The sequence below is a fragment of the Pseudorca crassidens genome, chromosome 9 (assembly GCF_039906515.1).
Source record: "Pseudorca crassidens isolate mPseCra1 chromosome 9, mPseCra1.hap1, whole genome shotgun sequence".
NCBI lineage: Eukaryota > Metazoa > Chordata > Mammalia > Artiodactyla > Delphinidae > Pseudorca > Pseudorca crassidens.
The window spans coordinates 57,047,761-57,075,151 of record NC_090304.1 but is presented as its reverse complement, the minus strand read 5'-3'; the positions used below and the strand labels follow the sequence as shown (position 1 = coordinate 57,075,151).

General features: G+C 47.2%; 1 protein-coding gene across 8 annotated transcripts in view; it reads left to right on the top strand.

The window, feature by feature from the left end:
* The window catches only part of TENM4 (teneurin transmembrane protein 4), a 741,722-nt gene that overhangs the window by 610,243 nt on the left and 104,088 nt on the right, over window positions 1-27,391 (top strand). For 6 of the 8 annotated variants that reach the window (XM_067750497.1, XM_067750495.1, XM_067750496.1 and 3 more), the window contains 3 exons: window positions 5,967-6,152; window positions 13,744-13,770; window positions 20,975-21,121. In XM_067750497.1, the coding sequence (XP_067606598.1) occupies window positions 5,967-6,152; window positions 13,744-13,770; window positions 20,975-21,121 (360 nt within the window). The remainder of the gene's footprint in view (window positions 1-5,966; window positions 6,153-13,743; window positions 13,771-20,974; window positions 21,122-27,391) is intronic. The other 2 variants (XM_067750499.1, XM_067750500.1) reach the window with 1 other exon arrangement.

Genomic DNA, 27,391 nt, shown 5'->3' with positions numbered 1-27,391 from the left:
GCTTCATCCAGGTTCATACGGGGCTTAACATTTAATGAGAGGAGACTGCAGCAGCTTCTTTCCTCGTGTATACACTTCGGAGCACAATTAACCAATAGCCAAACCATATATTTTTCCCACCCTTTTCGTCACGTGTCCACCTGCGTCCACATCATAGAAAGGGGACAGGTATGACACGGGCATTGGTGCGAAGGAAGATGTGTGTGACGGTGTAAGAACTGAGACACTTTAAGGTTACAAGCTATCCGTCGGAGATTGGAGAAGATAAGTTTCTAAGAAGGTTAAGCACAAAGAAGGCTGAGCCTCTGTGTGAATATATTTAACCAAATAAATTTTGTACAATATGGCGCTGGGATAGAGTTGAGCCAACTGACATAACACCTCTTCCATGAGATTTTTTAAAAATTCATCTGTTCTTTCAACAAATATTTGTTGAAAGCTCATTCTCTGCCAGACCTGGTGCCTGCTGCTGGGAACCAAGATGAGTAAAAGCGAGAGCCTGCCATCAGGTGGGCTTCCAGTCTAGAGAGAAGACAGACGTGGATACCAGTGAGGCAGGGCAGAGGTGGGGTGGGGAAGGGGAGGTGCCGGGGGATGAGGCTTTCCCCAGGAGAAGAGCCAGGGTGCTCTTGGGCCTGACCTGGTTGCTCTCCAAGGCCCTGTGTAGTTCAGCCAGGAACTTCGCAGACTTGAAATGACACTTCAGGACAGTTGGGGATTTTCACCCGCTTTTAAGAGGAAGGCGAAGCTACGCACACAGGTGGCTTCTGCCTGGGTTTTAATGGTCTTGGCTGATGGTGCCACGCTAGGTAACCAGAGAAAGAGTTTCTTACCCAAATTTTGAGGCTCTGCTGCTAGAAAACATCTTGCTCTTCAGGGAGACGATTCCCTTCTCGGTGACTCGGGGCTGCACTGATACAGGATGCCGTAGGTCTCCATCAATCAGTTAATGTACAGAACACAACATACATAACACAGATTACATAGAGCCATTCACATTTACCCTTTCCTTCAGTTACCACCACTCACTCACCCTGTAGGGGACCATTATTACTCTCCCTGTTTTGGGGATGAAGAAGTATGGTCCAGAGAGATTAAGTAATTCTCCCAAGGGCTCCGCACGGACTCAAGGAGACTGGAGAGTCGGAATCTGAATCCATGTCTACTGTATGGATTGTCTACTCTATGGTACGTCAGAGGGTTCCTCCCAGGCCCCTACCGTCCAGCATGGAGTCAGACAGTGCCGATGTTGATCACATGACCGTCGCCTAGCCTTTATCAAATGCTTGCTTGTATCAGGTGTGTTGTATAAGTCAGAATTCACATCTGATCTGACTTCAGTCTGATAACACTTGCCACTACACCCCACTTCCTTTCTTATAAGAATATGTGTGTGCACAGTTTTTCATATCCTGACTATGTGCCAGGCTCCATACTAGAAGCTTCACTTCTATTCATCTTAGCGCATTTAATTCAATTAGGTTATGTCCGTCTGCCATGCTAGAATGTCACTCCTCGAGGTCAGGAAAGAGCCGTGTCTGTCATACTCACCATTGGATCCCCCAGTGCCCGCTCACCATTGGATTTGCACCCAGTGAGCGCTCAAGAAATTAAGCAAATGAGAGTGATTCCTCCACCAACTCTCTGCAGTAGTCAGTGTCATCCCCAGTTTACAACTGAGCAAACTTGAGACTTAGGAGCTGTGACCCAAATTTCACAAAGTACCATTCACATTACGTAAAGGGCACAGGAGCTGTCAAAGCACGTTCTTCAGCATCATCCTATTTGGTTTTCACCAGCCACTCTGGGAAGTTATATCTGCTTCAGTGTAAAAGCAGAATCAGAGAAGCAAAAATAAAGCAGTTCCTTTTATTTCAAGGACAAAAAAAAAAAAAAAAAATTGAGGTACATAAAAAAATAGCAATGGGGCCTACAACGTGAGACCCAATGAAGCAGAATCCCGGATTCCTGCTCCCGTCATGAGGCAGTGGGTCTCCTGCACTTGGGCGGAGAGCCCATCTGCAGAAAAGAAGCTCAACACTGCCAGGTTGTGTTACCATCAGTTAGCACCACATAAACATCAGGGTCACCCTGTTCAGGCCCCTTCCATTAAAATGTGTAAGAGCTCACAACCCAGCTCGTAAAGGACTGAGGGAGGGGTGCTCAGCCACCAGGCAGCTTTAGCTTCACGCCAAGGCAGCATGTCTAGTGTAAACTGGCGGGGAGATGGAGAGTTTGGAGGGACAGCCCCGCAGTCTCCAGAGGAGAAAAGTGAGCTCGGGTGTCTGGGAAACTCTGTGTAAAGAACCTCATTGCATCTCACACATAGGCAGGGTCTGACTTGAACCTAACAAGGGATAAACAACAGGGCCAGAAGCGAGGGGAGATCTGCTGGAAGAACCAGGAGGTTCCCTCAAAGGAGAGCCTGCCTCTGTCTATTCTGTGACTCAGTTTCCATCTCTGTAAAATGAGCCTGCCTCTGTCTAGCCTGTGACTCAGCTTCCATACTGTAAAATGCTTATCTTGCAGCCTTGCCCTGAGGATTGTCACAATGAGGAGAAAGCACCAGATGAACACACAACCTTGTAGAATTCCCCTATGCTCTCTGGGTCTCAGTAGCCTCACCTCCAAGAAGGATAATAGCCAGGTGTTCGCACAGCATTGTTGCGATAGTTAAATGAGAAATTGTATGTGAAGGGTGCTTTGTAAACTGTAAAACCTGATATAAGTGTTAAGTTATTAAGCCAAAAATGGCTTTTCCATACATTACCTCATTTGATCTAACGCCAACGTGTAAGATTGGTAAAGTGGGAATTACTAGCCTCATTCTACTGAAATGGAAATCGAGATTCAATGAATTGCATAACTTGCACCTTGAAGATTACCCAGCCAATAAGTGACAAAGCCAAGAATAGATACCAAATCTGTCTGATCCTAAGATTCACGGTTCTTTTTTCATTGCACGTAAGCAGAAGGGTGCCGAAGTGAGTAATAGCTGTAGATTACTCAGCTGATCTTAGCAATCAGTTTGGGCTTTGTCTGGGCAATGATCTCCTGTGGGGCAGAGACTGTGTCGTATTGACCTCTGTATTCCTAGCACCCGGCGCAGTTTCTGGCACATAGCAGGCAGGCATGGACTATTACTGGAAGAATAAAGGAATCAGTATGAGCTGTATATCAGGGCTGTGTACCCTCTGAAGGGGGTGCTGTCATCATCCCTATTTTACAGAGGAAGAAAATGAAGCTCAGAGCAGTTGAGGAGGCTGTGTAAGGTCTCACAACTGGCAGAACCAAGATTGGGAGTCACACCTGATTCCAAGTCTTACGCTCTTTCACACACACTGCCTCAAAGTTAACTAGTAAAGGAATGAACTACCCAGTAGTGAGGACCTGAAGTGAGGCCGTCAAATGCTGGGGAAGCCCTGCCTCTTCTGCTCTCAAGCCCGTGACCTTCAAGTGCCCCGCAGCCCAAAACACCAAGACTGTGAACTCCAAGTGCCCCGAGGAAGGCTGCCCCACAGCCTGTCCCTCTCCAGGCTCACAGCTCGGTGAACAGAAGGGTTATTGGAAGTTTACTTTCACACCATAAACTGCCGCCTGGAACATGTGCTGAGTAAACCCCCCAGAATGCTAATCTGATCTTTCCTCCAGGCTCTCAGGTGAAAGTCCCAGCCAGCCCTGAGTTCAGGCCCTGCCTCCAGAGTCACCTGGGTCGATGCCCTTGCAGCGCTGTGCAGAAGGGATGGAAATTTCAGACTTAGGACGTAGGGAGACCCAGGGACCCGAGATTGTCATTCTTCATCTTGAGAAAAATCCAGGACATTGTCCATGTGAGCAAGAAGGGAAGGACACTTGAAGAACATCTTGAGAAAACCCCCTTCCTGGAGGGCTGCTGGGTGTCCTGACACTTTGCTCCACAGCTCCACGCTTGCTTGGGAAGTTTTCACAAGGGCAACCCACCAGAGATAAGCAGACAGATAGACCTGGACTGACTCTGAGCCAGGCTGAGCAGGGTGTACCTGAATTGTTTTAAATTCTTAGGCACCTGTAGCCCCAGGCACACATGGATTTATTCATTATCCAGCAAACCTTAATTAAGGGTCTGTTCTGTGCCAAGATCTGTGCTGGGTACCAGGCCTAGAGGTGATCAGAATTCATCCAGCCTCAGGTTGTCCTGGGTCTGACAATGAGACACGCAGAAATGGAGAAGCAGTCTACCACGTCACATGGAAAGGCACGGAGCAAGAGAACAACCGCTGAATGAATCGTGGGAGACTTCTCAGAGGAGGAGGGACACTCCAGCCGAGCCTTAGGGCTAGATCATGCTGTGTGACGTGGAGGATGTTTATATCATAGACTCCCCCAGTCTTAGATGCCATCAGGTCACCCCTGCAGTTGATGAGGAAACGAACACCCAGAGAGGGCAAGTGACTTTCCCAAGGTCACACAGCAGATCCATGGCTGAGCAGACACAGACCTCACAAACCTGGTCTTTGGACACGTAGTCTAAAGCTCACTGTCCTGAGAAATCTTTCTTGAGTTAGTGATCTTGCCATGCCCTTTTCTATTGTCCACTTCACTGAATGCTCAGCATAGCCCTGATGGGTAGAAGAGGTGCTGTGAGGCAGCATCACCAGTGAAGTCAAGGAACCTGCCCAGGGTCACACAGCTTCTGCTCCTGAGCCTGGCATAGAACCCAGGTCCCCTGGCTCCAGGTCAGGGCTCTCTGCACACATTTTACAGCAGCCTTTCTCTCCCCTGGGGAGCTGAGAAACCCAGTGTGGTACTGCACGCGTTAACTCCCTTTCCAGCTACTTTGCTTGGCAAGATGTCAGGCATAGGAACACACCATAAATGGGAACCATTACTGTTTTCTGTTTTGCTTATTTTTTAATTCTTGAACATTTTAGCCGTTGCCTTGTAGATTAATATGGAAGTTCTGAGCCTCTGAGATCTAATTTTATTTTCTTTTTCAAAAGTAGTTGGAGTGTTAGTAGCTTCCAAGCCAGGAGTGTAGCTTGGAAGGGGTAACGTGCAAATGCAATTTGACATGGGTGCCAGTCAGTTTAATTTGAAAGAAATTTAAGGTGTTGGGATCTTCATTTGAAGAATGTTGGGCCACGAGGCAGAGAATTGAGTCAGGGGCTCCATCACAGCGCTGGCCGAGAGCATCAAGGGCCCCAGTTGTTCAACTCGTTGCCTACAAAGGAGTTGTGTTTCAAAGCTCTCACAACCTCTGCCTGAGTAACCGTGAAGTTGTCGCTGGCCCGGGGCCCAAGGGACTTGTGGATCAGGTCGCATGTGTCTTTTGCACCATCTCACAGACGGGCCTTTGTGAAGGGCAGCTCCAGTCTGCCTGTGAAGCACCTCCACCCCCAGTCCAGCTGTTTGCTTTGGAAAAGCCACTTAGATGGTGCTCGGAGTTGGGTTGATGAAGCAGTGAGCAGAGGAACTGAACATAAACCCAGCAGGGCACCAGAGAACCCCCCTGGGATGCGGGGGTCCAGCCTCCCCTTTCCTCCCATCTCAGTTAGAGTCAAAGCTGGAATGAAGTGCAAGCCCGGGACCCGTCATGCACCCCAGCCAGACCCACAAGTACTTCGCCTGGCTCAGCCTCACTTCGTTTTCACACATAATTGGTTTTTAATTAAATTTGACTTCTCCTCACATCTGTTCAGAAGGGCGGTCCCCTTTGGAAGCGGTAAGCACAGAAGCGGGGACAGGCTGGCCACAGAGAAAAGTGAACAGAGCAGAGCCCTACAGTCCATCCTATTTTGGCGAGGAAAGGGGCTCGGGACAGGCCTCTGGCTGGAGAACTGTTCTTGTCCGAGGGTCCTTGTTCTTGTCCCGAGCCTCCTGAGCCTCTGGAATCCCGACTGCTCACAGAGCGTGTGACCCTTTTTCCCAAGAACGACTGGCTCAATACTTGTCTTTTCTCTCTCCCCCTTCTCCCTCCCCCCACCCAGAGATCTGTGCGGCCGAGTGTGGTGGCCACGGCGTCTGCGTGGGGGGCACCTGCCGCTGCGAGGACGGCTGGATGGGGGCGGCCTGCGACCAGCGCGCCTGCCACCCGCGCTGCGCTGAGCATGGGACCTGCCGGGACGGCAAGTGCGAGTGCAGCCCGGGCTGGAACGGCGAGCACTGCACCATCGGTATGAGGGCCGGGCCTCCGCACCTTCTCCAGGGCTGCGCGGTGCCGTTGTCTGTCAGGCACTTCGGGGCCCCTGTCGCATGTGGGAACTGGGCCAAAAGTCCTTTCATCTGACGACATTATGGTTGGCTTTTCCTAGACATCAGTTGGACTCAAACTCACAATAGGACATTTTTAACCTTTTCCCTCCCACCCTGCATCTCCCAGATCTCAGCTAGCTGGTCAGCATGCCTTGGGTTTAGCCCTTCCCGGGCCAAAAGCAGTATAACTTTGTGTTAGGAGCTGGGGTTCAGGCATGACTGAACCTCAGCAGCTGTGATGTAGATGCCTCTACCTCAGCAGCTGTGAGCAAGTCCCAAGGCCTCTCGGAGCCTCAGTTTCCTCACCTGTGAAATGGGGATAATAATGCACGTACAGGCTGGAACATCGTACAGTACTCCATAAACATAGCCATTAAATCAAGTTTATGGTCTGGTTGGGAGGTCTTGGGCTTAGCGCTGAACACCCCCAGTAGCCTCCTAGGCTGGAGCTCCCGAAGAGGCCTGGGATCCTGGGGAAAGCTTCCCGCAGGCCCCAGGCCACATCTGCATCCCGTTAGGCCTGGGATCTGCCCCCTCCCCTGTCCTCGGCTTCCGTCCCGTCTGCATTTGTCTCCTTTCCCCTCTCCTGGTGGCTCCTTGGCACCAGCCCCTGCTGAAGCAGCACTGTTGGCAGCTTTCAAAACAAGCTGATCACTCTGTTCCCTTCTTTCTGCCTTTCCTGCTGGTTTTGTTGATTTTAAACACAGCCAGATGTTTGCTTGGTTTATTAACCTGGAATGAACACTCACCAAAAGGTCTTTATTGAATCAACTGGTCTGTGTGTGTGTGTTTTAACTTCTTCCCCTTCCATTTTTTTTTCAAGGAAGGGTCTGTGATCAAATGGCAAGCACATGGCTCTAGGAGACAGGATTCCGGGTGCCTCTCCAGCTCTGACAGTCACCTCGTGATTACAGAAACTGGGAGGCAAGCCCCAAAGATTACGAGGGACAAAGGAATTTTGAGCAAATGGGGCTACCTCTCATTTCATATTGTTTTAGGCCGCATTCCTTTTGTTTTGCAGCCTGAAATTAACTTTTATTCATCATCCCTGCCTCCACACCATCGCCCTTTTTATCAATGGCAGTGGAATACCTTATACTTACTAATATTAATAATAATGGGCTCTGATTTTTGAGTATTTACAGTGTGGCGAGCACTGTGCTAAGGGCTTTGACTGCGTTCTTTCCCACTCCCATCCATCACCCTGTGGAGGCACACGTATTTCCCCCCTTCTTTTCAAGGACCTGAGGCCCAAGGTCACTTAACTGTTAAGAAGTAGGACTGGACGTTGAGGCTTGGTTTTCTGAGCCTTGGGGAGGAGCTCCTCGCCAGCTGCTTGCTCTGCGGTCCTTGCAGGACAAAGCCCAGGTTTTCTGCAGAGGCCTCTGGCTCTCATCCTTCCCAGAGGCTGGGCCTTCTTATTCCAGTTGGTCTCAGAGTCCCACAGCTAGCTGGCCAGCCACACTCTTACCAGAGTCCAGAGCCGCTCCACAGCCGCCGGCAGCCCACCCTGCTTTTCCGTAGCAGAACGCGCCACGCTGTCTCACTGTGCGCCTCTGGGTGGCTTCTTTCCGTCAGTGTCATCCTATCCCACGACCGCCCTGGACACCTCTTAAAGAAAAGCAGCCCTAGTCACCAGAGAGGCCCACCTGCTTCTTTCAACTCTGCCCCTTCCTTCACCTTCACTTTTCTGCATGACTAAGGACAAGCTGACCTTTTAGCCTCCCAGCCCAGAAGGGGACCCATCCCTATTAAAACCAAAATCAGAGCCCAGAGAGAATGCATTCTGTTTTCTATCACTTGCTTATAGAGTCCTCGGCTCACCTCACCAAGTTCCAAGCAGTTTATGGATGTCAGGCTTCTGTAAGGTTAAAGCATCTCATCTGAGTCAAATGATGAGGGATTTACGGAAATCCTCCCTGCGTCCAGTCACAGATGATTCATGGCAGGGCTTGTGGGCAGGCTGGGTTCCAGCTGGTGTCTCGTGGATGTTCCTCAGCCTAGCTTGAAGAACATCTCTGTTGTGATGCCAAGGAGTCAGACCAGCCCGTCCCACCTCCCCTGCACACCCTGTTGTCACTCTTTAAGAGCAAATTCCTCCTTGGGATTGCAGATGCTTTTTCCCCTCCGGATAAGAAATACACCAAGGTAAATGTGCACGGTTCAAGAGGGAGGTTGACAGTCCTAAATACCAGAAAACTGTCACAGGACATTGAAGAAGTAAAGGACTAGTCATAGTGGCTCAGATGAAAGGACTTTGGCTCGGAATTCTGTTACCTTTCATTGTGTGGTGCGCGTTTCCTTTGACCCCGTCTAATCTCCCCGCATGGCAACTTGCCCTCTGTGCGTCTCTGCCCGTGGCCAGCTGCATCCCCGCTAGAAACCCGACACCCTAGTGCCGAAGGAACACTTCAGTAACCTTGCTGGATGGAAGGGAAGGAGTACGAGATACAAACGAGGGAAACAATGGCGGTGCCTTCTTTTTTCTTTTCAGAATAGATATGAGAAGGAGAAACCCCTCTTTAATCTTTGATGGTAGCAAGAAGCACTTCCTTACATTCCAGGGAACTTCACTCCCTGCGAGTAACATTTAGGAAGAGCAAAAACTGCTGGTGTGAAAAGTTAGAAATTCAAAGTGTTAAATGTTCTCTTGTTGTCAGATTTCATCATTATTCAATGGGTCATCGCACAGCTAGCTCGTATTTTTCAGTGTGGTTCTGTCCCATACCAGAGAAGAGGCCAGGATCCACGATGCTGATTCAGAGACCTCCACACAGTGGGATCCAAAGAGAGCAAGGCTTGTTCATTTGCACACTGCTGCCCTCCGTAAACGGGAAAGAATGACTTGGTTCCCTAACAGCTGGCATAAAAGAGTAAGACAAGTCTGGGCTCCTTTGGGTCAAGTCCCCAGCTTAAAAACCTTCTTACCCCAGTGACATTTCCCAGAGCAGATTATATAGTAGGAATTAAATATCTCCTTTTGGAGGCTTGGGTCCACCTTTTCTTTTATGGAAGCTCCCTGGTTTTTCTCAAAACAGATTGGTTTTCTCAAAACAGATTGGCATCCTCTTTCATGACAATATTTTTGTCAAAAAGCAAGACTATTTCAAATCTTAATTCCTTACGTTAGGAATTATCTGTCTCTTTGCAACTTCAAGAAAAGTCTTGGTGACAGCACCGTGGGTAGACCACATGGTCGCTGGGGCTTCAGTTTCTCCCTCTGTGAATCACAGAGTGGGGTGGCTGGAGGAGGCCTGCAGGGGTGATGGAATTCCGGCCCCTCCTCCACTGCCCACAGACTGCACACCCATCACCTGCTCCTAAAAATATCCCACAAATAAAACAGGATTTTTTCATTTTCACTCTTACTTACTTACTAGTAATACATCCACTTGTGTATATGGAACCAGTTTCCCTAGTCTAGAAGTTAAGGTCAGATGGATTGATTAGGATCCGTTTCTCAAGTATATGGTCAACACAGAGTCATCAAAAACGTATTTTTGGATGTCTTTTCCAGGAATTTTATGAGTCTCTTCAGTCTGGGGCTTGACCTCCAGTTTCTTTAGAGAAAGCTGAAAATCATAGCTAAATTTAAGAAGGTGTTTAATTTTTCCTATTTCTTTGAAAACACCAACATTTTGGATCACTTCTATGATAGTTATTTTGTTCACTTCACTGCCCCTTGTCTATGAGGTCCCAAAACACATGTGGGAAATGCTAGCTCCTGATTACATGTGTAAAATTCCAACCTTGACCCCAAAGCTGTGATTGTTCAAGATGCCAGATATGCAGAAGTATTTACTAGGTTCCAGGAGAACTGTCCAATCATGTAAATCTTGATTCTCAAACAAATCCTCCTCTGGGAGTAAAGATCAAAATTATACTCTGATGATGCAATTACTAGAGCGAGCAAAGCCAGACTTCCCGATGCAGGGAAATTACAAAGAAAGGCCACACAGTCTTCTGGAGTTCTTTGTCCACTTTTGAACGGTAGCTCTTGAGTTTCTTTTTTGTAATCAGACAATCCTTAACCAAGAGCTCACAAGCATTCACAAGGTATCAGCGCCTGTGAGATAACCTATGCTTCTCCCTCCTCAGAGGCATCATGACCCATGAGTTGTAGGACAAATGCTGACACGGAGAAAGAGAAAACGGACAGGGATCTACCCCGTGTTATCAGAGCAAGAACTTGATTAGTTGATGGTCCTGGGAGCTTTCAGCCCACATGTGGTAGGAGTGGGAAACTGGAGACCAGTGAGTGGGCTCCGTGAGCCCCTCTCGGGGTGGGTGCCGTTGGCCACTTATTCCTCACTGATCCTTCGTCCAAAGAGAGAAGAGCATGAATGTATCCAAGAACTTAACAAGAACATCTCTTTGATGATTTGTCATCCATCTGAGAGAAGTTCAGATGACTATAGCCACCCCAGTCATCACCTGCCATAATGATCTTCGTTTCACCTGACCTAACGTGTACCAATGATACAGCTGTTAGAGTCAACGGAGGCTCCTGAAGAATAAGCTTCTTGCCATGTTCTTCACAACCTTTGATGGGGGCCCCTGAAGCTTCTTGGGATTATCTTAAGAGAAATTTCTGGAAACTTCTATTGGTACAGGCAAGTGAAGGAAAGAAGCTTTCACGTTGGAGGTCATAGAAATGCTAAAGAGATCTAAGACCTCACAGGCTACCCTCGTGCTAAGGCTCAGAGCTTGTCTTATAAATAGCTGTGTGCCTCCACTATCTCCACTTTGTTGCCCAGTGACAGGAACATAGAAGCGCGTGGTCCAAGAGGAAAATGACTCTGCTTCCATCGTCTTCATCCTGAAATCTGGAGGAGAAAGATGAAGGAATTTGGGGAAGCCCTGAATCCACCATCCATAATGCAAGCTTAGGGACTTGGCGTCATCTTTTCTTAAAGTTAGTGCTTTAAAATCACGATGAAATTTTACGTGACTTGAGTAAAGGGCATATGTGCCAAGCTTTTCAAACAGTGAAAGAAACAGCAGTGTGGACTTCTGCATATGCCTTTTATAAGTAAATGGCATTGGACTTCAAAGACTCAGTTACCACTTTCATTTTCAGTAGAGGCAAGGAAGCTCTCTTCCATTCCCAGGAAGCTCTTGGTCTTGGTATTGACTGGCTGTTATCAGCTTTTTTCACAGCGTGGCCTGAGGTCACTGTGTGAGGAAGGAATCCCAGGATTTGTGGAATCCACTGTTGTCTCCTGAAACCCACAACATTGATTATGACCTGAGTGTGCCTCCGTCACTTCCACTGGCTGGTGTTCCTGCCTGTGGTCTGAGAAATTAGTAAGCATTTTTTAAAGGTACTAAAAACATATTTAATAGAGATCTTTATTGCTAAATAGTTCTTATAGCAATAGAAGAGAGAGAGAGGGAGCTCTCTGAGGTCAGCCCCTGGGTTTGGGGAGATTAGCCTATATAGTGGATATAATCTCTACTCATCACCAGAGCCATGATATCACCGTTAAGTTTGGAGACATTTTTCTGGTCAGAGAATTCCCTCCAAGTGGATGCTGCGCACTGGTATGGTCATTTGAATCCCAATGATGCCTGTCTCGTCCAGCCGAGTCATCCTTGCCAACCCTGTGAGAGAAATCTAGGCTCACTCCATCTCATCTGTAGCTGGGTTCAGTGTCATTACCAGAACCTATGATTATGACCCTCCACAAAATTCTGCAGATCTGAACGCTAAGAACACCAGCTGAGCCAGGAGATCTGTGTGTTGTGTCGTGGTTCTCCGATGGCGTATCCTGGGAGATGATGTCTAAGCAATTTTAGATCACTTTGCAAAATTAGATGAATGATCTTGACTAAGACGCAGGTGACAGATGAACCAAGAATCGAGAAAGTCTTCGCCTTCACCAGAGATGTTTCCTAGGTGGTTTTTCATGTGGGCTGACCCTGTTTTTCACTGTCATTCCACAGCTTTGTTTGTTCAGTCCTGCTTAATACACCACTCCCCTTCACTTTCCCTTCTTACATCCTGTTAGCTCATGGGCTGTGCAGCATCTGTAAGAATGAAGGGGAAGCGTGCAGACCCAGTGAAAACTCCTCTTCCCAATTTTCCACTTGGCTCTGCAGCCTCTGGGAACATATTTCCTCTTGAAGCACAGACCACATGGGTGCCTGAACTAAGAACCTACCCTCTCATCCACCAGTCTTAGGAGGCAAATATATATTGATGAACAGCCACAGTGTCTGTCCTATCCAGAGGATTGAAAACATAAAATTTATATTTCTTTTATGGAGAATGTTCTTACAGTTTATAGAACCCTAGGGCTTCCAGATAAGGCCTCACCATCGCAGTTGAGCCCTCTCTTATGGACTTTTGATTCACGTGTGAAATCGAGCTAAGGGTGGGGACCAGCCCGGCTGAAAGCATCAGCCCTTCAGGAAATGGCCATCTCTCCAGCCTTTGTGGGAGCACATGTGGAGGAGGTATAGAGAAGGAGGTGCTAGGGAAGCTCCTCCAATGGCTGTGACCACAGCCCAATAGGGAAGGTGAAATGCTGTTACTGATTTATGCTGGGAATGAAGAGGTCTGCCCTGCCCCAAGCACAGAGCCAGGCACCCATGTATATGCACAGTAGGTTTAGTTCAGAGCCACATTTGACACCCATCCTCACAAATGAGCAAAACCTTAGATTGCCAAATAATTCAGTGCTTGGATATAAGCCCCCAACGACGATGTGTGATGATAACAATGATGTATGCGTTGGAAAACAAAGCATACGTCATTCTACCTTTTAAGTTAATCAGCATTGAGAAGGAGTCAGGTTTTCTTTTCTTTCTCTTGTCTTTCACAGCCACACCCATTGACCTGCACCTCACATTCTGTGTAAGATGCAAAGGAGAGATGCATCTTCCTTAGAACACGCATTCTGCATTCACGTCTATGTGGGCACGTGGGTCCGTGGAAAGTGCAAGAATGGCAAACAGATAAGCTAGCAGTGTATTTGACCAAAGGCTCAACCTACTTCCCTGGTGTATATCAGGGGTGACTCCCCTTTTGCCTATTTCCGAATTCCAACCTCCTGGGGTCACCTCTGCCCATGCAGGGCGCCCTCACTCTTGTCCCGCTGCATCCCCTGGAGGGAAGGTGAATGCTGCTCTGGGTAGACAAAGGGGCAAGTTCTAGTTTTCCGTAAAGCTGATCGAGCAGGAGTGTAGCCACTTTTGCAGCTTCCCATCCTCCTTTTTCCGCTGTTCTCCTCATCCATGTGTCTTCTTATTTATATGATCACATTTCCAAACGCCCGGATCACAGAGTGAGTTGACGTTCCTTTTGGCCCTTCCTGGAGAATGTGCTTGCTCTCCCTCCTTCTCTCTCGTGTTGTCCTGTCTTTGGTTTTATTTTCCCCACCCTGGCGGGTCTGTCCCAAGCGTGGGGTGCAGCCCCCTTTGTCTCCTTGGCGCCTGGCATGGTTACGTGACAGGCGGTACTGCACTTTTTCAGTCCTACCTTAAATGTGCTGTCTTTTATCTCCCAAGCGCACTATCTGGATAGGGTAGTTAAAGGTATGGTGTTCTTCCTCTATTTCCTGTTGTCTTTGTGTGTGTGCTTGTGTATGAGCATAACGGACAGAAGAAATGTGTGTCTGGAGATGTATAGATACCCCGCGAGCAAGGTGTCTCGGTGCCGCCGCGTCCCAGGCTTTGTCACAGCAGACACTGCCCGGAGGGCGGGGTTTTGGTCACAAGATGGTTGATACACCTGGAGTGTCATTCTCCCCTGCCCCAGGTGCTCAGGCTGTTTTGTGACATTACCACTGTGCTGTTGTCCTTCTCTCCCCATACACAGATACACCCCCTCACCCTTTCTACCCCATCTCATGTCACCCTGCCCATGCTTTATGGCCCCTGGTCCATCAGAATGAAGATGCTGGGAACCAGGGTGGGTGGCCTGAGACAGGAAGAGACCCCAGAGCAAACTAAGAAACCCTAAGAACTCCATTCCCCCTAGTACTAGTACTGTGTGCTAGATGCTGTCCCAGGCTCTGGAGAAATGGGGGAAAACAGACCCCTGACCTCAGGAGGTGAATGGTCTGTTTGTTTGGATTTTTTTTTTCCTTTTCAGAGAAGGCCTGACTTTGGTAAGTTTTATTTTTGAAGAGTGTTCCCCACAGGCCAAGTAATTCCTTCTGTTTGAAACATTTACATTAAGTAGATGGTACCCAATTTTCCAAAGAGGCCTCATTGCTCTAGGAATAAGTCTCAGAACGATCAGATGTGTGTGCTCCAGAAAGGCCCCAAGCTTCCGGAGGAGAAATACCATGCCATCTTCAGCTTTTTATCCTCAAGCCCTCACACGGCACCAGGCACCACATATGTGCTCATTGGTTAAGGAAACACACTCTGAAGTCAGACTGCCTGAGTGTGAATCCAAACTCCAATACTCAATGAACTGGATGACCTTGGCCATGCTTCTTCACCTCTCTTCCCTTCAGAGTCTTTATAAAATGAGGAAAACAGGACGTGCCTGGTGGGATTGGCGTGAGGACTGATTAAAGTAATGAATGTAAAGTGCTTAGCACGTGGGCAGGAATGATGCTCAGTAAATGTTAGCTGTGCTGTTTTATCATCATCTTCTTAGCCTCACCGTTAACTTGGAGAAGGACTTCATTAACCACACTAATTTTTGAAATTGTAAAGAAAAAGGTTAAGTTGGCTTTTAATAAGAGATAGCAACTGCTGTTTAAAAAGTGATGGAAAGGATTTTAGGGAAACATCAATGACTAAATGCTTTTCAACTGGAACATCTTTGCCAACTACAGCAAAGGTGGCACTAGGGCCCATCCAATGGTGTTGAGAAGCACGCTGCCTCGCATTTCACGTACTGGCCTTCAACCAAGAATAACATTATTCCAGCAAGAAAGAGTAGCACCTCTGAGCCTCTTTAAAATAGGCATTTCACACATAATCATTATCAGAGGAATCCTCAGTATGGATTAAGTTTAATAGCTGGTGGATTTTTTTTCCTACTTTGTGAGGGTTTTCCATATCTATGAGTCTTAAGGGAGTCCTGTGAATTTTTTCAAGTGAATAGATATGCTCATTTGATTGGAGAAGGAAATTAAAGTTGAAGAAGCTGAGTGGCCCATTCTGGATCACACTCTTAGTAAGTGGCAGAACCCAAGATTTTGTGTTTCCTGGCCTAATCCGTATTTCCAGTATTCTTTCATCTGTCACGGTAAGTCACCGAGAATGTCCCATTAATTTCCAAAATTCTTCCTCCAAACTGTCTTCCAAACTGGCAAACTCACCAGGAAGTGACCCGTATTCTCTCAAACCACCCGTTCTGATCTTTAGTTCAGAAAATATATCACCAAACGTTGAGCTGGATTAGGTCAGTGAATCATAACTTGCTTTAAAAGACAAATGTTTCTTGCCAAAATCTAGATCTGGACCAAGCCCCATCTGGCTGGCTTTCTGGTATAATGGGTACTAGTAACTCCCCCCCAAAAAATAATTCAGAGACCGTTATAATGCAAACCCCAGACTTTTCAGAGTAGAGTATTTTGCAGTTCAGAGACAAACCAGCCTTTGTTCTTTGCTTTCCACTTGCATTGGAAGACACTGAGGAAACAACAGTCAGTCAGCAAGTATGTTGAACTCCTCCTAAGTGCCAGGAAATGTGGATGCCACACAACGGAAGTGGTCCCAGCCTAGCAGAGAAGACACTAAAACAAATAATTCCAACAAAGTATGATGACGATTGTGATAGAGAAAGTCCCACGGCCACTTAGCAAGAACAGCTCTCCCCAACTTAGGCAGGGCCTCATAGACCAAGACCGTGGGCCGTAACATAAGCATGGTATCCCGCTTTTAAAAGCAGGACGATGGCTTGATGACATTTGTGATTTGGAAGGATCGATCTGGCCATATTGTGGAAAAGAGTTGAAAAGGAGCATTTGGGGGCAAAGAGACCAATTAGGAGACTGTTGCTATCATCTAGGAGGGAAAAAACAGTGACCTTGTCTAGGGAAGTGACGGTAGGGATGAAAAAGTACAAGAAAACCAGAAAGAGAAACAAACATAAATGGGACATTTGTTGTGTTAGGTGTGTTGCATAGCTGCTTTACCCCTTAAGTAAAAAATAAATACCTTCAAGGATTCTGAAAGTCTTCTAGCTTCAAGGGAGGCTTCTTCCTAGGCTTAAGCAGGAGGTTGAAGATAAAGCGGTCCCCTGTCATTTAAAGGGCATTGTTTCTTTTCAGAAGCTTATTAGCCCTTCTCTAAACCTTAAAATTACATTATTTTGGCTCTGACAAATGCCGGGTGTGAGTCGTTCCAGAGGGGGTTGTTAATGTCACTTGGGCTCTCTGAATTACTGATGAATTTCAGGGTTGTGGAATTAGTGAGCTTTAGCAATGGCTAAAGATGGGCATATTGCTTTAAGAAAGTCAGCAAGTCCCCCAGAGGAGGCTTCCTCATACTGGCTCATGGGGGTGTGTTGATCCCAGGTGCAAATTCCTGCTTGAGAGCAAACCTCATTCAAGCCACAGGTACTCCAGTTCTCTCTGAAACCCTGAAACTGGTAGGACAGTGCAGACCCTCGGGATAGAACCTGGTCCATTGGAAGAAACTGTGGAGAGAGTGCTGTGATTTCACGTGTAGAGCTTACCCTCCCCAAGAACACGGGCTCCTCCTGGCAGTTTAAGAGCAGCACGGAATGTGTTGCACCAGGCACTGTGTGCTAAGAGGCGCTTCCCACAGAGGGTTTTGTGGAATGGAATATTCTGCATTATTGTAAATGGTTGTGGGTAGGGGAGGGATAGTTCTGAGGAAAGCGTTCTGATACTCAGATAAGCAGGTTTCTTTATTATAAGACTTCCCAGAGCCTTTAGTGTATTAATATTCAGTGTGACTTTCTAGGATAAGAATATAGGATATATTGTTTTCCAGACTGACAGAAGTTTGTATTTGAGGACCTCGTAGAACTAGTAGTTCAAAGAATTCACTTTGAGAAGTATTGTTTGAGATTATAAGGTCCATTTTAAATTGCCCTGGAACAAAGGGTATCGATAAATAGAGTATAAAAATATTGAAGGCAGAGGCTATATCTCAGCTCTGTATACCCCAGAATTAACACATGCCTGGTGTCCAGTAGGTGTTAAGTAAAGTTTGTTGAAATTAAGAACAAAATCATCAAATTTGAAGTTGTTTTGACCTTCTCTATTGGGTGGCTGTACTGGAGGGACCTAACAGAGCATCTCATCCAAACCTTCATTTCACAGATGAGGAAATTGAGGCCAAAAGAGGAAAAATCACTTTCCCAAGATCCCACAACTTAGGCAGGCTGGACCTAGGTCTCCACCTCATTCATTGATTCATTTCAACAAATACATACCGAGTACTGGCTCCATGCAAGGCACTAGATTAGGTCCAAGGTTGCCTTTGTGGCAAGTATGGCAACTTTATGGCAAGTTTACATTCTAGTAGAGGGAGTAAGGCAGTAAACTATTGCAAAATTAATAATTTGAGTATGCTCGGGACAGTTGCTCTCAGGGGGAAAGAGTGCCAGGAAAGCATGAAACAGTGGGCCTGGTGTGACACTCGTGACCCTCAACCCATCTCGTTGCTTCCTGCTGAGCTGCATGTTGGCCCCATGACCACGTCATTGGGTTTGTCTCAGCTCCCTCTGGCAAGGTTTATATTTATGAGGACCACAGCTTTTGACCCAAACATTGACACAGTTTGGACTGGCAAAGGGTTATTTTCTGGTTTGTGAGTTTCTTAGTGAAGTTATACAATGTTAAAACAAAATAAACCCAATAATAATGATAGCAGTTGTCATTTGTTAAATGCCTACCAGTGTCACCCACTGTGCTAAATAATTGATATACATTATCCCATTAATCTTCTTAACAACTCTTTGAATTACATATTACCTCCATTTTACAGATGAGAAAACTGAGGCTTAGAGAGTTAAATAATTTGCCAGTCATCACACAGATAGTAAGTAAAATGGTGGTGCTGGGATTTAAACTGAGGTCTGTCTAGGTACAAAGTCCATACTGTATTATAACACATGGTTTTTATTAAAAATTTAGGATTAAAGGGAGTGAAATTGGCACTGCCCTAGGAAATAAGGATCTGGAAAATATAACCAAAAGTTACTTAGTTTGGAAATAATATATGTAGAACGTCTAGCACAGTGGCAAGCCGTAGGAGACCTTCAGTATATGGCAACTGGCATTGTCATCACTGTCCTGAAGCATCTAAACCAGGGTTTGGCATCTACAGCACACAGACCAAATCTGGCTCATCACTTGTTTTTGTAAATAAAGTTTTATTGGAACACAGCCATGCCCATTCATTTATAAATTGTACGTAGCTCCTTTCAAGCTACAATGGCAGTGTTGGGTAATTGCAACAGAGACCATATGGCTCACAAGCCTAAAATATTTATTATCTGGACCTTTACCGGAAAAGCTTGCCGACTCTGATCTAGATAACTGCCTCAGTTTTCTATTTTGCCTTTCAATGACCCCTACCTGAGGTTAGGGATACAACTTATGATATTATAGTCCCTCTACTAAACTAGAGAGAAGGTCAAGGTGAGTAGAAGTTTCAGATACTGTGTTCAAGCTGTATGTCAGGCTTTGTGCATCGTGCGTACATTATCTTATTTAATCCTCCCAACAACCCCATTTTATAAGTAGACTGAGGCTCAGAGAAATTAAATAAGGTGCCTGGGTGTCCTAAAGCCACTGTGTGACAGAGCCAGCCTTTGATGTGGCTCCCAAGCGTGTGCTCTTAGATAAGAGATGTTATTTGCATCTTACAAGAGGCTACATCTTGGAGCAAGAGAAAGCAGTCCACTACCATTCTTAACGATTGGACTCTTCTTCCTCCACAACGGATCTCAAATACATAGGAGGTTTAATTTAAAGTCTCAGCTGGATGGACAAAACTTTAAATGGGATTAATTGGAAAAAGAGGGAGTCTATTTGCTTAGATCAGGAGGGGTGGCTGATGGGAGCTACTGAGTCAGAATGCCTGGGCGGTCACCTGCACGTCACAGCACTGCTCCTGTGCTTTCCAACTGCTTTCTCGATCACTTTTGGGGTGGCCATGCTTCTGGCTTCCCACCTTTCCCAGCAGGCTTCTGCTGTGACCCCATTATCCACATTTGCTTCAAAACTTCCACAGGAATCCCTCCGAGGCTCAGAGTACACACTCCGTAAATGTTTCTTCCTTTGAATGGAACACAGTGGCCAGATTGATTGATTGGTATTGAACATCTCAAGTATAAATGAACATTTTACTTTGTAAGAACAGTCAACTATCAGAAGACCTTGAAACAGTACAGCTTTAGATTCTATTTGATCGGCCATTTAGTGAGTACCTACCTTGGCCTAGGTCTTATATCAGACAGCCACATCCACACTTGTCCCATTTAAGAATAATGGGTCCGTTTTCAGTTATTTCATGATAGAAAATTTAGTTTGCAGCTGTAGTTGCTGCTCTTAATAATAAAACAAGTTTTATAGGTGGCAGAGTGCTTTCACGTCCATACCTTTCCCTGAGACTGAGCAAGGGCCAGAGAAGATATCCCAGGGAGGTAATATTTTGATAGCCCCTCTGAGAAAAGAATTGGCAGATTTGTTGAAAGGAGGACTTGAATGAAAACCAAGCAGCAACGCAGAAGCTGGAGTAAACCGTGTAACTTCACAGATTCTCAGGCCTAGATTTCTAAGCTACAGACTCAGAGAGAGAGGGGTTTGAAAAGGTGGTCAACAAAAACCTGCAAATCTACTTGAATAGTAACTCCCCACCTTATGATACAGTCAAAGCAGACCTGAGGCAGAGTCTAAATATTGCCTGACCCTCCTTGATTGAATCGCCCACAGCCCTCTCACGCAGGTGGCCACTCCTGTATTTGGTTCCCACCATATTTTGTACATCTCCCTCAGGGTACTTAGCAGTGAAATATTTTGCTTATACAAACCTGTCTCCTTTGATAGGCTACATGCTCCTCAAGAATAAGAACTAGGTCTTACTCATCTCTGTACCTCCAGTGCTAGCCCAGAGAAGGTGCTTAATAGATGACAGGGAGACAGATGTACAGATGAAGAAAATTAGGGAAGGGAAGCCTGCCCAAACCTGCAATGGCAATCACAGACAGCCCTACTTAGTCTCTCTCGTGGCAGTTGTCCGGGTTCCCTTTACTCGCTGTAGATAAGATGGGGAAAAAAAGACTCCAGGACCCTTCCTGAAAGCAAAGACAGTTGTTTAGGAGAAAATAGGACAAAATAAATGAGAAACCTAAGGTTCAGTACAGTGAACCTAGTAACAAGGCCTGAGAAAAGTACGGCCTTTTAGAATGAGACCCAGAAGTGCTGAGGGGACAAGAGGAGTAAATAGATGATTCCCTGGTTCCACACAGCCACCAGAGACAGGAAAAACAGGCAAGAGTGAGCAAGGAGCCAGGATCAGCCTAAAAGCTCCAGTGATCAAATTTGGACAAGCCCACATCCACTGACTCCTGCTCTAGAATCCTGGCCACTGTGCATCCTTAGTGAGGCCTTCCACCCCTGAGTCTCAGTTGCCTTAGAGGTGAAGTGGCAGTTCTAATGAGAGACCTCCCCGGGAGCTGCGGGCACCGATGCGCTGACGAATGTGAAAGCCTTTTGTAAGTTGACAGGCAGAGTGTGCGTGTATGTGACCAGGTGGCTGTGGGTGATCACACCTTGATGCCGTGTGCTTTGCCTTGCAGAGGGTTGCCCTGGCTTGTGCAATGGCAACGGCAGATGTACCTTGGACCTGAATGGGTGGCACTGCGTCTGCCAGCTGGGCTGGAGAGGAGCTGGCTGCGACACGTCCATGGAAACTGCCTGTGGTGACAGCAAAGACAACGATGGAGGTAGGGCTCTGGCACCCAGGGGTGCTGTGCATCTCCAGGGCTGTGGGAGGCACAGAGTGGAGGGTGGGCGTTACTGAGATAACAGGCCACCAACACACCAGCTGTCCAGTCAAGGGGGCCTGCAGGGTAGGCATAAAACGGCACATGTCATCTAAGGAATGAGTGCGTATCACTGGTTGTTCCATTTGAATCCATTAAAATTAGCTGGTGCAAACAAAAGTAGTTACCCTCCTCTGAGAGCGAGTGCAGAGGAGAAGGCATATGGAAGAAGGAGTTTTCTAATAATTCATTAATAGAATGAGTTGCCTGGCAACATTACGAGATACCGCCATTGCAAGTGGACAGGAAGAGGCCACCCAATTCTGTACCACAGAAAGTGGCAGAAAGGATGCTTCTCCAGGGGAGGGAGGTTGAGTTACCTTTGTCAAGGTCCCTTCTCCCCTGATTCTGGTGGTAACCCTCAACGAGCATGCTGGGGGCCACCTTTGCCTCCACACCTTCTGTCCCTGTGGGTTTGTAGTGGAATTTGTCTTTGCTGTTGGGTTTTTTTCAAGTGCTGGGCGGTCAAAACCCTAAGGAAGGGAGGCCTAGTCTTGTGGAACTTTTATTAGCTGAGAGTGAAGAGTCCAGGGTTCTAATCCCAATTCTGTCTTTGGTGCTCTGTGTGTCCTTAAGCAAGCCACTCGATGTCGGTGGGCCTCACACTCCCTATTTATAAAGTGAGGCCTTTGGATCATAAGAGCCCTTCCAGTCTTTATATTAGTCCTAGAATTAGCCTTTGTCTTTCTGTTGTGTGGAACTTGTATAAATACAAACACAATGTGCTTTGCTTTTCCACTTGGAAGATGGGTTGATCCCTCCTGACTCTACCAATCTCAGGGGGTTACTAGGAGAAGAAAAAGATGGAGATATGAAAAAAAAAAAAAAGATCAAAACAGTTCATCCTTCCTCTATAATGATGGCCTAACGGTTGGCCTAGTCCACATGTGTTTATGCAGCTCCCTCATATTTGTACCAAGGGACTTTCTGATATACTGCACAGAGTAGGAAGTCAACAGGCCAGACTCAGCATCCCAGCCTTTGGGAACCTTCTACTTAGCGTGATTCTACAGTCTCAAAGCACCAGAAGGATTAAAAGGCCGGGTGTGTGCTGTTGTGATTACCCTGGTTCATTTGCCTTGAGTTGGCTCCGGCAGCCTTGGGCTGTTTCAGGCCACTGGTCTTTCAGCTTTCAGTCCTCGGTCTGCTGCCTGAATCCAGGAGGTGGTCGGGCCTGATGCACCCAGTCCTGGGCCCCGTGGGGTAATTGTCGACAAGGAGCTCGTGGGGTCGGGTCATGGTAGCCAGGCAGAGGCAGTGGGTCCCTGCTCTCGTCTTGAGAACTCACAGGGCTGAAATGTCCCTTCATCAGTCTGAGATTTGTGGAGCTCCATAAATATCCAGGGTTCCTGTATGGAGTCAGGCCCTAGACCAGGCACAGAGATGAGTAAGTCCGGTCCCCACACTCCAGGAGCTCAAATGAGGGAGGGAGACCAAAGTTAAGGGCTAATGGACAGTGATAAGGGCGCTTGCAGACTTCTGTATTGGCTGTTGTGAGAGTAGGAAAACATTCATCAAGAAGGTGAAGCTTGGTCAGACAGGCGTTTCTTGGAAAGGAAGGAGAAAACATCATGGGCAAAGCAGGGAAGGGCACCAAGTAGCCCTGTCTTCAGGCAAGATAAAGTACAATCGTACTGGCTCTTCATAGGGAAGAGGTGTCAGCCTAAATTATCTGCCTAACTCCCCCGCTTCACTTGGCCTATGTAGACGCAATTCCATGACTAGCAATGACATTCCTATCGTTAGAAAAGAAAGGGAGAGGAGCCGTAGCATGAAGTCATTCCCTTCTCAGGGATCCAGGGTCTTGGCCAAAGCTGTTGACTATCTGGGCAGCAAAAGAACTGAATGTCCCTGAGAAATGTGGGGCGAGGGTGCACTCCCCCATAACACGCATAGCAGAATAAGTTATAAAACAGCGTTCACTTACCCCCTCACATGAAACACAATGCCAATGTACCCTCTGTTCACCGTCCTTCAGAGGCAGCCCTCCCAGTGCTGGGACTCCCCAGTGCTGACAGGGAGCGTGGGCACACAGGAGCCAAAAGCCCCACAGCTTTGGTGGGAGAAAGAGCTTCTCATCATAGGAAACAGGGCTGATCCCGACCCCAGGGGAACAGAGCCTTCTCCAGCCGCCGTGGAGATGAACCAGCGCGAACTGGAAAACAACAATCAGAAAATCCCCAGGTGTAGGAGAATATACCTCTTCCGTTCAGGGAGCATGTTATGGGCTGGAATGAGCTTTTACATGGTTTTTACGAATGCCATACAATAGCGCTACTGCAACTTGAGTTCATTCACTCACTCAGCAAACATGAACTGAATGTCTCCTCTGCATTGGGCCCTATCCTGGGTCTTGGGGCTTCAGAGACAAATAAGACACAGTCCCTGCCTTTGTGAAGTGCGCAGCCTGGAGAGAGAAACAGCACCGGTTGCAATGTAGTGGGATAATTGCTGTGATAAAGGAGCATCCACTCATTCAGCTGATGTTATCAAATGCCTGGGTACCCTCCTGGGAACGGTGATGCAGCCCCTGTCCCATGGCGCTTCCAGTCCAGCCAGGAAGACATCCCGTGGATCATCATGGTGGGGAAGACAGCTAGCTGGGGAGACCAGACTGTTGAGGGAGCTTGGCCTTGGGTTCTCAACTGAAAAATGAGGGAATGTCTCACCTCAGGACCCTCTCAGTTTGGTAGGCTCTCTACCCACTGGGGGAGCCAAGAGGAAGGGGCAGAGGGTCCCCACTTTGCAGGTGACACGGATGAAACAACCGTAAGGGTTAGACTGTCCCCAAGTGCTGGAGGGGGCTAGACTACCCTCCCTGGCCCCTCTGGGTCTTGGCCAAACAGGGACAGTTTTAGTGGAGGGAGAAGTGTGGCAGGCTGTGCACGGCAGCACAGGGGTGAGCCAGAGTTAGCGCTTGGCTGTTTGCAGTTCAGTCAAGCACACGTTTGCTAGGCTCCTGCTGTCTACCGGGTACCACACTCCCTTCTAAGAGGATATTGAGACGGATGAACGTGACCCCGTCTGTCTCCCTCAGGAAGCTCACAGTTATTTGGAAGAAATTGTCATCCAAACAACCAAATCTAATGGAGATAGAATGAAACAGATGCCTTTATTTCAGCCATGATGTGGGACACAGCATAATCCCAGATAAATAAGTCAGAGTGGAGGGAAAAAAAATGTTAGTGTCTCGCTGAGAGGTGGTTTTTGGCTGATGTGACTCAGGGGCTTGGAGAAGGGATTAGCAGAGGTTAATGTGAGTAACAGGCCTGGAGGAGACAGAGAACACAGACTACAGCTCCCTCCTTTACTCCCCTGCACGTTACAGACCGGGAACCTGGGGCCCAGAGAGGGGATGTGACGTCATATACATGGAAGTCACACAGAAAGTCATTAACACAGCTGGACTAGGACCCCAGAGTCTTGGGCCATATTCTGTGTGGTCTTAGGGACCACCTCCTCCTGGTGCTTTATCCTCCTCCTAGACATGTAGTGCGAGTACTTACCTGAATTTAAATAGGCTACAGCGGTACCACAGAGCAGACCAGAGGATGACAATGGTAACTCGTATGTCATTTTACCGTTTGCAAAGCAGCTGTGTACCCATCCAGCAACACTGGGAGGTGTATGGTATTCTCATCCCCTTCTTATGATGCGGAAGCTGGGACTTAATAAGGGGAAGTATTTTGCCCAGGTCACACAGCGGGCGAGTGACAGAAACTGCATAGTCTGTGAGGTCTGGCCACATGAGAGCTTTTCAGCGTGCCCAGACTTCGGACTCACGGCTCTATCGTAACCCTGACCGCGGCTCTTCAAGTTATCTGAGAACTTCTGGTTTCTCTTCTTTCCCAATTTGCTAGGCTGAAAGCAATCCTTTACAAATTAAACTGGAATTTCAAGCTTCGTTAAGCATGTTGTTGCAGTGTTTTTAAACTGAGACCAAAAAAAAAAAAGTTACACAATATGCCTGTGTTGGGTTTAGCATCATTGGTTTGTTTCTGTTTTCACTTGTGGTCATTGTCTACATTTTTAAAGCGGGGAATAGATCCTGGATATGGCTTAGTTACTCCCAGTCTCCTAATCCTCTGTCAGGGCTGCCCAGTCAACCTAGCCTGCCTCCAGATTCACCCCGAGCCCTGGTTGCTGAGGGGGAGCCGCCAGGCAGCAGAGGCCCGGCCTCAACACAAAATGCGAATTCCTCTGTGTGGCCCATTTGACGAAGAAGGTGTTCCCTTTGCATGTAGTGCCCTTTAGGAAGCCCTCTGTGAAGTGCTGTCACGTGCACCTTCTCATGCGTTGCACACTGACCCACTGATGGGGGCATTCATGCCCATTTCAGAGATGGAGCAACTGTGGCCCGAAGATGCTGTGTGACTGTAAAATGAGAATAGTAAGGCCTACCTTGCAGGGCTGCTATGAGGATTACAGATGATGTATCTAAAGCCCCTGAGAAGCAACATACCGCAGTGATTAGAAGTACAGGATCTGTACCGAGATTGTCTGGATTCAAATCCTTGCTCCCCCGTTTGCTGGCTGCATGACCTTCAGCGAGTTATTCAATTTCTCTTAAGCCTCAGTTCATCACCTGCAAATGTCAGTTCTCTTTCTCCCGCTCCTTTCCACCTGTAATCACAGAAACATGATGTTTATTATAAAATAAATATATATTCATATACAAATGATTATTTTTAAAACTTGGAATTATGTTCTCTATATAATTTTATCCTCTACTTTTTGTACTTATGATTATACTGTTTCTCCATATAATGTATTTTGACCTTTTTCATGTCTTAGTTAAATTTTGTATTCCAAGCTATTGCACGCTTATTGCTAGAAGGAAAAAAATTCAAATGTACATAAAGGAAGACAACAGCCATCGTTTAGAGAGCATCTCTAAGGGGCAGGCCCTGCACTGGACACTCTGTGTCCATAACCTCCAGCCCCTCACAGCACACTTGCAGGGCAGATGTTTACAGGCGGGGAAACCGAGGCTCACTGAGCTGACGTGATTTTCCCAAAGTCATCCAGTGGATCAGTGGGAAAGCTAGGATGAGGATGGAACCTGTGTTTAAAAGGAAGAAGCCAAGAGAAAAAGCCCCCTGGAATTTAAGCAACCAGACCCCTTTTGATAAAGGATCTTTAAGCAGCTTCAAGGTGTGTTAATCTCTTTAGGCACTGTTGGTCCCATTAAAAAAAACAATCATGGATTGCAATTCAGATAACTGATAGATGCAACCTGGAAGGAGAAATTTCAGTAAAACCAAGAACAGAGCTCTCTGTCCTCCCTTCTCCTCCCCATCTCCCATTGTTGGCATGGAGAGTTCACATAAAGCCAAAGAATTTGGCCGCACTTCAGACTGTCTCTAAACCACATTTCTTGTGATAAGAGACAAGAGCGAAATTGACCTTTAAATATCCTGGGTTCCGAGGAGATAAAGATTTTGCAAGCCTTTTCAAAGAAGGCACAGAATTTATTCTAGCAAATGACAAAAACTTCTCCCAGATGTGTACAGACAGGGAGGCACATTCCACCCACCACCCCCCGGGGCCTCCCCAGATGCTGTGCTCACAGCCGGCTGCAAAACACTTCTGTGGCCAGACTGCAGGCAACTGTGAGATGAGGCCAGCTGATGGGCTGTCGAGCCCACGGAGGAGTTAGCCTGCCGAGAGCTGGATGGGCTTGTTAGATACTGTCCATGGGACCATCAGGTTAAGGAACTATGCAAACAACTCTGATGCAAAGAGTTTGCTAGTCCGCAAATTTCCCAAACCTGCTCCCAGCTCTGCTCTCCTATTGGCTTATTCTTGTCCTCCTTCTAGTCTCAGTTTAAACATTCCATCTTCCAGGAAATATTCCAGCCCTCAGCCCACGTTGGGTTCCCACCTTTGGACTTCCACAGCCCCCTCTGCTTCCTTCTTTCCCAGCACACGGTCATCTCTATCTGACCCACCACACCAAATCCTCTGGAGACATGACTATTTTCTTCTTGTCTATCCAGTGCCTAGCGCAGGGCCTGCCAGCCATGTGACAGACACTGAAGGAACAGAGCAGACCTGTCCCCTGTGCCTCCTTTCTAAGGAGAGGAACGAGCTCTTCCCGTGGTGGCGGTGGGGTTTCATCATGCCTCACAGCCCTCGATGAGCCCCATCCAACTGATGGAGCTGTTTGAT